The 12,486-nt window shown below is 42.1% G+C and overlaps 1 protein-coding gene across 3 annotated transcripts in view; it reads right to left on the bottom strand.

Moving 5' to 3' along the window:
- Nucleotides 1–12,486, bottom strand: part of scarb2a (scavenger receptor class B, member 2a) — a 13,888-nt gene continuing 1,402 nt past the window's right edge. Inside the window, exons 1-13 of one of the 3 annotated variants that reach the window (XM_046036167.1) lie at nucleotides 8,914–9,021; nucleotides 8,599–8,756; nucleotides 8,260–8,407; nucleotides 7,765–7,959; nucleotides 7,119–7,210; nucleotides 6,066–6,185; nucleotides 5,504–5,682; nucleotides 3,574–3,692; nucleotides 3,123–3,196; nucleotides 2,944–2,995; nucleotides 2,700–2,852; nucleotides 1,394–1,441; nucleotides 1–1,070 (exon numbers count right to left, since the gene is read on the bottom strand). In XM_046036167.1, the coding sequence (XP_045892123.1) occupies nucleotides 939–1,070; nucleotides 1,394–1,441; nucleotides 2,700–2,852; nucleotides 2,944–2,995; nucleotides 3,123–3,196; nucleotides 3,574–3,692; nucleotides 5,504–5,682; nucleotides 6,066–6,185; nucleotides 7,119–7,210; nucleotides 7,765–7,959; nucleotides 8,260–8,407; nucleotides 8,599–8,690 (1,404 nt within the window). In that variant the 5' untranslated portion in view covers nucleotides 8,691–8,756; nucleotides 8,914–9,021 and the 3' untranslated portion in view covers nucleotides 1–938. Of the gene's footprint in view, nucleotides 1,071–1,393; nucleotides 1,442–2,699; nucleotides 2,853–2,943; nucleotides 2,996–3,122; nucleotides 3,197–3,573; nucleotides 3,693–5,503; nucleotides 5,683–6,065; nucleotides 6,186–7,118; nucleotides 7,211–7,764; nucleotides 7,960–8,259; nucleotides 8,408–8,598; nucleotides 8,757–8,913; nucleotides 9,022–12,486 lie in introns of those variants that run through there. The other 2 variants (XM_046036165.1, XM_046036166.1) reach the window with 2 other exon arrangements.

Raw genomic sequence — 12,486 nt, 5'->3', positions numbered from 1 at the left:
GGGTGATGCTGACAGGCTCAAGGAAGCATTCCAGGTGTCACACTACACTGTGTCTGCATCAAGAAAATAGTTGCCCATTGTCCATCAAAACAGGACACTGAAGTGTAAGACAAAAAAGGTATACACACTTTCACTAACCGATACTGGAAGTGTGGCGCGTCTATGTGTGTGGGTGCACTAATTAAGAGGAAAAAATAAAAATAAAAAGGCTAAGATGTTATAAATATTTTGGCTCAGATTTTTCTTTTTATAACAAAAAGGATATGTTGAGTTCAGTTTTGTTAACAAAACCATTTTCTCCTCTTCGCCCAGGAGCTCAGAGAGTTTTGTCTTAAGCATTACGTTTTACGGGAGCTTTTCAAATCTGTTGGCTTTAAGTTCTCTCCTCACGCAAAGCCACTGATGGAGAGGACAAGAGCTGAAATACGATGGTAACAAAACCCACTGTTGTTTGGGTGAATACTAAACCCTCCTTTGAGCCACATTAGTCGGCAGGGTCGGCTCCGAAGATCGTGCGTCCGTGTACAACAGCAATAGCTATGCTACCGTGTTCCCTCAGAAGAATTACGGACAAAGGCTTGTCCTGGCCGAGCCCATCCAGAGTCCCTTCATGTTTTGGACCAAACCAGGACAGAAATGAGGAATAGCGTGTGGGAGTTGGTGTTGCAGTACGGCAGGCAGTGAGAGCCATGCTCAGCAGGTAGAGTAGAGGAGGGCAGACAGTCATAAGAGGGCTCAGTGAGGAGCAATGTCTTTGTTGACTAAACGTTTACTGTTGCTTGTGTCCCACCCCTTTCCCTATCCTCCCCACCGCCCCTCAAAATAAGTGAAAATGATCCCACTGTGTATGTAAACCCCCCACCCGTGGTAATGTAACACCCATGTGCTGCTCCCTCAGCCCCCATCCTGAGCTCCACACTTGGAGAGGGGATCCTTGATCAACACTTCTGGGCCTCCACTGGAGACATGGCAATGTAGGAGCCGTTTCTCATCGGCTGATTGGCTGGCGTTTCTGACGGCTCGTCGGGTTTGTCGCTGACCTGAGTGTAGGCAGTATCATCCTTCACCGTCTGCGTGGGAAGAGTCGGGAGGACAGAAGGTGTAAGTATAAAACCAATGAAGTGGCAAGACGTCAAAATATTCTTTTATACTAAACACAGACATTAAAATGGGAATAAATGTTTTGTGAAATGTTCACAGTGACCCACATTAATCTTAATATGCACCAGTTACGACAACCACCACAAGAAACATTTGCTTAAAACATATTACAAGGTGAGGCGAGAACTCAAATAGGAATGTCATGTCCTATAATGATAATTAAAAATGATAAGAGATGTGGATAATAAATTAAAAAAGGAGAATAGCAAACAAGGCAAAAATTAAAACTTACAGTAAAAGAATGAAAAGCTTCAGTAAAATCAATACGTTTTACTTCATTCTAAAACAGAAAAGGAAAAAAGGGGGTTACAGAAAATTTAAATTAGAACATGGTTAAGACAACACTTCTTCACATTGCAATTAAGCATGTCTTTATCATTCCCTTTGGCTGTAGTCACACCAAATCAGGCATTGCGGCCAACAAGGCGAGTACAGACGTTAAACCACAGTGCAGTCGCTTGCCGTTGTATCGCTCTTCAACTTTTTGGTTTGGATTTCTGGTTCACTTTTGTCCTTGTGCTACAACGGGTGTAGTGGATGTAGTGACACTCCCAAACCGCTGCACAACCCTGCGCTAATTGCCCTAACGCCTGATTTGGTGTGAAAACTCCCTTAATGCTAAGCTAAATGTTTAAAATTCAACGGATGTGTATATGTTGAAGAAATAGTTTGGGTAATGTTAACTTTCTTGCTGAGAGTTAAAACGAGAAGACCGATTCCGCTCTCGTGCCTGTAAGCTAAATATGAAGCTAGAGCTAGCAGCCGGTTAGCTTAACTCAGCACAAAGACTGGAAACCAGGGGATCCAGAGGTTTTGGACACAGCCAGCCTTGCTGTTTCCAGTCTTTAAGCTAAGATGAGATAACCGTCTCTTGGTTGTAGTTAGCATACAGACATGAGTGGTATTGATCTTCCAATCAATCCTCCAGCAAAAAAACAAACAACGCATTTCTCAAAATATCTAACTATTCCTTTCACATGTTGCGCCGCTCTGCTGACAGTGAATAACCTGAGCTACAATAATCTCAGGGCAGGGTTCAGGCCAACAGTCCTGCACTACTAAAGATAAGAGGTAAACATGCACTGTACACAATTCCTAGGACTATTCTAGTTCAATGCACTTTGCTACTCAATACTGCTAAGCTAGCCCATAGATACACTGACCAAAAAAGAAAACTTCATCTACTCGTCAAAGATGTATCAACTGTTAGAAGGCAACAAAAAAACAAAACCAAACACATTTGATCCAGAATTTGCAGGAAACTGTTCATGCTGACTTTGCTGTGCAGGAATCATGCAATTAGTTAACATGCACATAGCTTGGGGTTAAAACCTGCAGCATCTCAGGAAAGTGTTAACCATGCAAAAACCCAGTCGAACTCTCAAAACACTGCAGCATTTACTGCGACATCTCTCTACTATCAGTCTAGGTTTACCCTGTGAGCTAATGCCAGTGGGTAGCGTACACGCACACTTTTCAAACCTGGGTAACTGTGTGGATTAATACTACAGTTTAGTCCACAGCAACGTAGTTCCTACCTTCTTCTGGCGGTTTCGGCAGAACAATACGACCAGCACCAGCAGCAGGATGATGCCCATGCCCACAATGAGCACGGGGAAGTTTGACACAAGAGTCACGATTAGGAGCAGCGTCCTCATTTGGGATGCCGACTCATCGTCAATAGTGGCCGTCTGAGAGTCGAGAGAGGTGATTATTGATTTGTGGTTCCATTACAGTCATCAGAGCGGTTTTGTCTTAGACTATACTAAATGAGATCCTCACCTCATTTACGAACATGATGGGGAAAATGGTCTCGTTGATGAACTTGGTTTTGCTGTGGGGCAGAAGAGAGCGGGAGACGGGGTAGGTCAGGGAGGACATCTGGCTCAACATGTGGCCCGAAATTGGGACAGAGTGTCACAACAGCGAAGTGGGTCAGAGTTCAACAAATTTTGACTTACGGGAAGCCTTCGACTCTCTTCAGGATGATATTGAGCTGAGCTCTCTTGCAGGCACGAATGGGAACCCCTGTAGTCTAAAATGAGAAAGAACGGTTTCAGTGAATCTTACTACAGCTTAGAATGCTCTTTCCTATCATTCGCAGATACTGGAAGAAATTACTGTTCCAATCATTACACTGAAACAGGGGGTATTAAAATCATTTACGTTTAGAGATGATTCAATTTGCTTTAATGAATTAAGTTTCTCAATTTTATAGAATTGCATACAAATGTGACAATGTAAATGAGTGAAAATATACATTGAGTTTGGTGGGTTAGGGTGACAAATGGCTTTATCGAATTGTTCATGGCAATCAAAACGGCAAATTCGGTCAAAAACCAAGAGATCAAGGTTCACCACAGGTTCCTCCACATGGCCTAAATCTGTTGGGGTAGTAAATATTTGCCGTACCGGTTGCAGGTCGAGGTACGTCTCGTGTTCCTCCTTGTTGGGGCTGAGCCCGTCAACAGCATTGATGTACTTCGGGTCCGCTTGATAAAAGTGGGGGAAAGACACCACAATGGGAGCGCCTTTAGGGAAGATAAACACACAAGTCAGTGACTGTTTGTGTCCTAAAGATCCCTTAAGTCTAAACAACAAGGGCTGGAAAAAGATTAAAGAAGAAACGTGAGATAAGACACAAAAAGGACTGCCTGGTGTTTTGTAAAGATACCATGATAATGATTTGCAGACACAGCAGAGCTGTAGCACTAAATGCCCTGTCCTTTAAATAATAGATCTTACCACATTATTTTCACCCTAGTAAAAACATATCATGGCTTGTTAACAGATTTTCAAATTGCAAACTCCCTATCTCACTGTACATTGGGAAATAAATACTAAGAAAATAATCAAGATTGCCAAAAGCAGAATAATGCTGCTTTTCAGTGATGCCTTTATATATTAAAGCTGCAACTACTGATTATTTTCTTGTTAATAAATTAAGTCTTTTAAATAGAAATGAATTTCACCAGAAAACAGTAAAAACTGTCCCTGAGCTAAAAGGCAACATCTTGCACTGTTTTGTTAAGTCCAACCAACAGTCAAAAGTAGTGATTAAGTCTATAATCATTTTTAAAACACAGAGAAGCAGATGCACCATGTTCTAATTAGTTACACATTCTTTTGACTGACCAGTCTCAATTTCCAGGGATAAGGTATCATTTTATTTTATGTGAAGCACCTAAGCACTGCAGAGAGACAGCTAATACTTGTTTCACATTGGCAAGGCTGTAGCTAAAATATTAGAAATAATGGCAGTCGTGAGTCCTCTAAACACACCACCTACCAGAATCTGACAATTTTTAACCACACTCTCAAATCTTTAATAATTTGAATTAAACATATTTATTTTTCAGTTATATTTCTGAATATAAAAAGATCCAAATGATTTTAAGTGTTTAAGTCAGGAGGAAAATTGGTGAAACCTATATTTAATGATTAGTTTGCGGGCTTAAATTTTAAAAATATAAATTAAATCCAATCTAAAAATGGGGGTTATTATCAAAGTTGATGCTTTTGGACAAACATTTAAGCAGCTGTGTTACAGAAATTTAGTAATGGTTTCATTTATCTACAATATGATCACGCACATAAGACACTGAGAAGCTATTTTTTTTTGTTAAACAAAAAACACACACACACTCACACACACACACACACGGGAAGCTTCAGAATGACACCACTTTGCGCATGATGATGGGGCTCGGTCTTGATTGGCTCTCAATGAAGCATCACAAAAATCCTTCCAATCAGGCTTGTGTGCATCATATGAGTCAGGAGGAGGTGGTGTAGATAGCCAATCAGGTTGCAGCACAGTAAGGGTCCCTCTAGCATCAACCTTTTTTACAATACAATTATGTACTGACTTTGACACAGTTAAACTGTTTCCTTCCACTAAAATGTATACAAGGATTTTAAATAAACTGCATGTAAATTACAGTCTAGTATGGTCCTGGGGTTACAGTAGCATATCTTTCATTGATACTACACTGTCTTCATGGGTCAAGCCCAGTAGAGATTGCCTTATCAGAGCAATCACACTCCACTCAAATGACCAACATAAAAGACTCCAATAGCCTCCACACACAGCAGCACAGTTAATCATTGAACCGTGTATTGAGTAAAAATCTGGCATGCTGAAACATTGGGAATGTCAGATACCAGGCAGGGGACGTGGCTGCCGAGTGAAAGGACTTTTTTTTGGGGGGGGGGGGGGGGGGGGGGGGGGGGGGGGGGGGGGGGGGGGGGGGGGGGTGTCATGAGGCTGTGAAGGGGCTTGTGGTTATTAACTGGGTCAGGCTCTATGGCAACTGAGGGGGGAAAGTGGGCAACTCCTTACCTTCTCGACAAACGCTGACTTTAAGCACCCCGGTGCCGAGACAGTCTCCAGCTGGCACGCAGAAGCCTGCGTTAGTGGGGTTGTCATTGGGGCTCATGAGTACGTCACTAGGGGGTGCGAAGCGGTACGCCTGGATGCCTTTCACATCCACGTCTTTAACATAAGCTAGATGGATAGACCTAAGGAAAGAACACAAGCTCAGTGCCTACTCTGGAAAATCAGATAATAAGAACTATTTATTAAGTATTTTCAAAAAAAATGCCTAAATAAGCAGCTTCTGCCTTCTAATTCTTTGATCTTCAAAAGCAGGTAGGCCTATAAAAAGGGTGATAATCACTTCATCACAAGTATGTCGAGGTCACTCTCGTGACTTTCCCACGTGTGTTTTGACTTCGACAGCCTTATCAGAGGCTGTAATTACTACAGGCTTGGTCCTTATCAGTGAATTCGTAAGCATATTGTGTATGACTCAACTTATACTTACCTGGAAGTTCTGGTCCTCGCCCTTCCAGGATGCTTTGACTGTAAACAAATTTATAGCCACACGAGCGCATGTACATACCTGCAGAGATCAGCGGCGAAGATGTAGAGCAACTCGTTCCTGTTTATCAGAGGGTGGAAGACTGCGCCGTCTGTACCGTTAATCATGTTGCTCTGATTGGAAGACCACCAAGACATCTCCCTATTGATAAAACACACAAAAAACAGGTGGTATTAGTGTTGGGTCTAGCTGCCTGGTGTAAAGTACATTTATTCAAGTACTGTACTTACAAAATACAACTTTGAAACTTTTTACCTCACTGCATTTGACAGTTATAGTAACTAACCTTTTTAAGAAGAAGTTTTTTTTTAAGAAGTTAGAATTTAACATAAAAACAAAAACCCAAACTTGTAAAATACACAGCATTTTATGGATTGTGTTACAGATTACACCAGCAGTTGCAACCTTTCTGGATTGTGACCCCTTACAGAGAAACCGTGTGTAGTTGGAACCCCTTGTCACATTTCTGATATCTAAGAGTTGCTAGCATTCTCGTTTACATAACTGTTTGAGGCTGAAAGAGCATTTAGCCATTAATAAAAATAAAGGATTCAGTCTAAAGTTGTGTAGCAGAGCTTTGGCTCATCGGATTTAGCTTTTGACCCTGCATAACCATAAATAAAGCATTTAAATATATCATACACATTTTTCTGAAGTACTTTTGAGTCTATAAGTGCAGTTTGCCGATGATCTCTCTGCATTTAAAGCATGACTTAAATTTAAACTTGGAACAGAGTACATTTTACACCGTTGTATTGGTACTTTTACTAAAGTAAAAAGGATCTGACTACTACTACTTCTTCTTCTTCAACAACCGGAATCTACCTACACATGCCGATAACTTTTAGAGTACATGTCACTTTGGATGTCCAAGCATTCGTTTTGCAATTGTGTTTCACCTAAAATCAGGGAGCAAAGGACTTCTCCTCTGGACTTTGAAATACAAGATGTATAAACAAGGTGAATGGAAATGTCATGACTGGGAGGAAGTGAAAGCCATGTGCTAGCTTTTCTTATCATCCACAAAAGGAGGAAAAAGATCAGACACTGGCACGCGTGATACGAAGTCTTTACCTCAGACCGTTCCATGTGTCGATCTTGCCATAATCCAAGTAGTTCTCCTCGCCCGTGTGAAACACAAACTCTCCTTCATGGGTGCCATTTTTCTGTGGAAAACAAGGCAACAACTTTAGGTTCTGGTGGTTTTCCTATAAACTGTTTGGACCTCAGAGAAAACTACACTGATTTTGAGGGTGTTTCTTTAAGTTTAGGGCTGCAACTAATTTTCTACTTTCTACAATCTAATGTCTTCAAATTGCTTGTTTTGTCCAACCAACAGTCCCACAGATAGAGTTTAATATCATATACGACAAAGAAAAGTATTCAACTTTTCAACAGTCCATTTGTCATTTTTGTTTGAAAAATTACCAAAAGAGTTTATTTTCTGCTGATCAACTGATCAAAAGTAACCCAAAGTCCTGCGCTCAGGATCACAAGGCTAGCGTTGTCACCGTCTGTAACAAGTTGCAGACGTTGCTTTATGAACAGGAAAGCCAAGCATCTTCCATCAGCATTGGCCAATCTCACTTCTCTTACCACAAGTGTGTTGTTGTTGTGTTAGTAACCCCTGACAACTAACCCGCAAGAGTTTTAAGGTTCTTGCACTAAAATGTTGTAAGCTTGCCTCTAAAAACAGATTCAAGACCTCCACCAAGCTCACCTTCCACATCAGCCCAAAATATTCATCCACTTCAGGCTTCATGGAGTGGATCTTTGTGAGAAGAGGGTCTTTGAAGCCCCACAGGACCTCGTGGACGGTGCGGGTCATGAATATCTCGATGCCCAGGCTATTAATGTACATGGAAACAATAGATCGCAGGAAGAAGGAGTAGGAGTTTAGCTCGTTCATCACCGCCTGAGGATGACAGACAATGAGTGTAAAAACTCCCATCACACACACACACACACACACACTTAAATCTTTTTTTTGTGGAAAAGCTCATGGTAAGTGTTGCGTTCCCTTGGCTTGTTTGTCTTGGCCTGAAATGACTGAAGTAGGAATGGCAATGGCTTGGAGTGTGTTAGGGGAAGAACAGTGTATGTGAGAAAATTAAACTGCCAATCAAGTAACTTAAACTTAGACGTAAGGGGCATGTTAACTGGCTGCTGCAGGTCATAATAACATACATTATCCTGTACAGACACAAAGTCTTACCACAAACGGGATGTTGACAGTCCTGATGATGTCAACCTCAGGGTTACCGGCTGACTTCTCAGGCACAAACACAAAACTTTTGGGGTTCAGGGCGAAAATCTTGGTGCCGTTCTCCAGGAAAGTGACGTTTTCCCGCGGCCTGTATTCCCTGGTGTGGAAAGAACATTGGTCAGTTAGTTCAGATGGCTTTTAACAAAATTATCCCAGATTATTTTCCTTAAAACAAGACTAACATAAATCATAACCGGTTTCCATTTCTGCATATTACACACACTTACAGGTGCAGCTCTACTCCCACACACTGTTCCCACGGGCTGCATGTCTTCATATCAAACCTACCTGTAAGTATAGGGTCCTATCTGTGTCACAGCTGCCTTCCCGCCTGCCAAGAACACCTTTGGATTGGTCACATTGAAGAAGTAATACTCCATATACACAGGTGGGGGTGGATTCTTCCATGCCTCAAACACTTGGCTCTTCTCTGTCAAAGTAATTTCCTACCAACAACAGAGGAAAATACAAATTCAGATTGAAGGGGGAGCAACACCTGCCACAGCACTCTGTGTTGAGATTCTTAATGAGTTTGGAAAGCTATGGCAAAAAGCACTTGGGTTTCAGAGATTTCACACCTGGGAGGAACAGTGTTTCACTCACATTTGGCCACTTTCAAAATCTCTTCACCACTCTGAAATGAGTGCAATCTGAGACCACACACGGCACTTTCCTGCAAGGGGCTGGTGCCGGGCCAACACCCCAAAAACCCAGAGGGAAGCAGAGAAAAGTCCTTCATAGCTGAAAAAAAAAAGTGTCAGGACGGGCAGAAAATCTACTGCACCCAGTCTCTGACCTCAGCAAGCCTAGGCAGGAATCTCACAGTGGGTGACTCGTCAGCCCACACAATCCAGCAACATGTTGCAATAATAAGACATGGCATCTTTGCAGAATTACCAATCAAACACCATGCAGGGTGTCACTTGAGTTTTTGAATTTAGACTATGCAAGCCAAATCAGCCACAAAAAGTAAAAGTTGGTTATGGTTCATGTGGAGATAAACAGCACAGTGCCAAGTAACCACAAATGGCATAAGGCTGGCTGCCACATGTCTGGACATGAGCAACAGTAACCTTTAAGTAGACCATTCAATTGTATAAGAAAAAACAGCTAGTGTGTTGACTGAAGGTATTTGCGAACCAGGAATATAAGCAGGCCTTCTCCACTCTCTGGGGAGTGTTTTTAAACTTGGGAGAGGAGAAATGACCCACTTCCTCTTGTGCGTTTTTTCATGTTGAGTTCCTAAAGGCCCTCGGTCTCCTGAGTACAGCGAGGTACACTTGTGAGCCTATACATTGTCTTCTGCAATCACTCGCAGGCACTTGCCGTTGAGAAAATATGGCTTAAGGTGTGGCTGGCACTTCCTGTTTGGCTTACAACTTCCGACAGTCAAACATGTTTTGCTCTATAGAATAGTTTTCTGGGTTTTGTTGCTTCATCTTCCCTTTGTTACTTGACAAAAACCCAGGTTAGATCACAGAGGGGTCGACCAAAATATCTACTTTGAAAGTATGCACAAAAAAAAAAAAAAAAGAAGGTTCAACTAACTGAGGAGAAACAAGATTAAGAAAAAAGGCTCATTTGGTTATGTGATTATGAATTATACCAATTATACCCTTACACCATTTGCACAAACTGCAAAGATGATGCGAGCGGTTTACGGCAAAATGAGACTTCAGACGTCTGTTGTCCCAACCAACAGGCCAAACCCCAAAGATATTCAGTTTGTAATGATACAAAAAAAAAACAGAAAAGCAGTAAATCCTCACATTGTAGAGGATACAATTATCATCAGAATAGTTGCCAATTCATTTTATTTCAATTGGATAACGTTTAGAGGAGTTTGCTATTGTGTTCAGCACCTTGATGAGCATGTAGTGTCTTTTTATTTCTACTAATCAAGAATTACTGACATAGCATTGCCCAATCTCAGAGTCAACCTAGGAAACCATGTCAATCATGAAAAAGACTGAATAATCAGTTGGCTTGAAATCACAGCTGTGCAACTACTTCCAAAAAAGTCTCCAGATTCAGAGATGATGTGCATAAAAAAAAAATTAAAAAAAAGGGAAGTTGAGGTATTTAAGAAGTGGGATTCTCCTGAGTCCCAACCATTCTGCCTTCTAATTAAAGACCAAAAGTGAAAAAGGTAATGCAGTAGAAGCTTATAACTATCATGTCAGTGAACTATTGGGCTTATAGGAATAATTACGCCAAACCAGTAGCAGTGATCCACCATTGTTCCCTTTTAAAGACACAATGCAAATTCACACTTTTGAAACCGGCTTCGGCCTCGTCTGGCCTTCCTCCTGCAGCACTTGACAGACCAATGAATGAGTAACTATGGCCTGTATGAATCCTTGTGTTTGCAAACCTTGAACAAAGGTCTTTTGAAAGGCCTTCATCCAAAAGGTTTATGATCATCATTATCTCCCATAAAAACCTTGATCTATCCCAAACATAGCGAGGGACAAAGTGGAGAGGTTTGTCACTGTTAGAACGACTCCAAACTAAACACTGATGGCAGCGTCAACAGGGCCTTAGCCAAACAACCACAGGCAAAGCTTAGGTGTGGTGTGACAAGATCCTGCTTTGATCAGCATGCAGAAAGACAGTTAAAATGAAAAGTACATAATTAAAAACAAGAAAATCCTTTATCAAGTGCCTCCTATGTAGAAGATCCGACATTTGAGATGCGCATCAATGACATATTTTGACCTAAAACATACTGTGTTTTACCAGCATGACCTTGTTCTTGAACGCTTTAAAAGCTCAATCATAGTACCTCGAAAAGTCGCCTAAGGCTAAGAGGAGTGGCACTAGTGGGCGTTTTTCTTTTTAGTTTCCTTGTCTGAGCACAACGACTCTGTATAAGCCGAGCCTGGGACAACAGTAAGGCACTACGAGATTGCTCCAAGGCTAAAATCATGCCCTCAAGGCCAAGAAGTCAGTCAAATTCCTCACATGGCTTATATGCCGCCTCCCTCCACACCCAGCTCACAAGACACACACAGTCTGTGTCCTGGAGGTAGCTTGAACATGTCACGAACAACAAGGCTACATCGTTATTACGGAGAGCCGCATTCGAACATCAGATTAGGTCGATTTTTGGAGGCAGTGCAGCATGTCCCGGCCCGCCTAATTCGATGGGAAGACTCTGTCCAAAGAGGATTAGCTATGCTGTCATTTCATGTAAATCGCCAGCCATCTCAGAATTATGTCCCCTGTTGATGAACTTTGACTAAGTCTTTTAATTTGGGTCCCCTGGGATGCTGCTGCCGTTCAGAATGAGACAAATACAAATGAGACCCAGACCTTAATTTAACTCCGGGCGGCGGGGGGGGCTGTTTGTGAGTCCCCTACTTGGCCAAATAGTGTGTGGAGCTTTTCTGCTGAGCTGTTCCTGGCCTTTTCTTCTTCTTAAGTAGCAGGGGGGGGGCTTTGAGAGGATGCAGACAGATTTATAGAGTACAGATTATGGAGTTGCCAGATGACCCAACACAGTGAGTCATGTCATTGAGAGGAATGTGAGGTATTTTACAGGGACAAGAGCAGAGGTGGGCCTGCAGGGTGGGATGGGGTGTCAGCTGCCTACAACCCCGCCTCATTGGGATGCCACCCCACCACCCTTATATGCCCTAAAATATAGTAACAAGCAGAAATGTATATGTCAGTTTGAGCCATGCAGATGAGTCACTGCAGGGAGGTCCACTGGTGTACATGTTTCTGTGTCAGGAATAAACGTTACACGAAAAGAGCTGATCAAGCCTCAGTTGATTTGTGAAGCAGTGAAGACTCAAAATAGACCAGTATTGCAAAGTGTTTTTTCTTTAAATCACAGGGGTTTGGGGGGGATTCCTGAACATACACACTGCATATTGATGCATTTGCAGGACCTACACTCTTTATTCTCAATCATATAGCTGCTTTGAAAAAGAAAAAAAAAAAATTCAGATTCTGCATTTTAAAAATGCATCAAATTTATGAAGATTTGTTTGTTATTTTTTTACAAGTTGGATGCTTGATTTTCAGAAAGGTCAATGGGCTGCCGCTCATCCTCCTCTTGCCATACCATGTAAAACTTCCTAAAGATTCACCAGTAAAAGTCAGGGACTCCCTCACTCGCCTGTTCCACACTCAGGTTCACTGCCCCCCCCCCCCCCCCCCCCCCCCCCC

Source organism: Micropterus dolomieu, linkage group LG21 (assembly GCF_021292245.1).
Source record: "Micropterus dolomieu isolate WLL.071019.BEF.003 ecotype Adirondacks linkage group LG21, ASM2129224v1, whole genome shotgun sequence".
Taxonomy (NCBI): domain Eukaryota; kingdom Metazoa; phylum Chordata; class Actinopteri; order Centrarchiformes; family Centrarchidae; genus Micropterus; species Micropterus dolomieu.
Note: the sequence above shows the minus strand (reverse complement) of the source record. Positions and strands in the feature narration are given on the sequence as shown.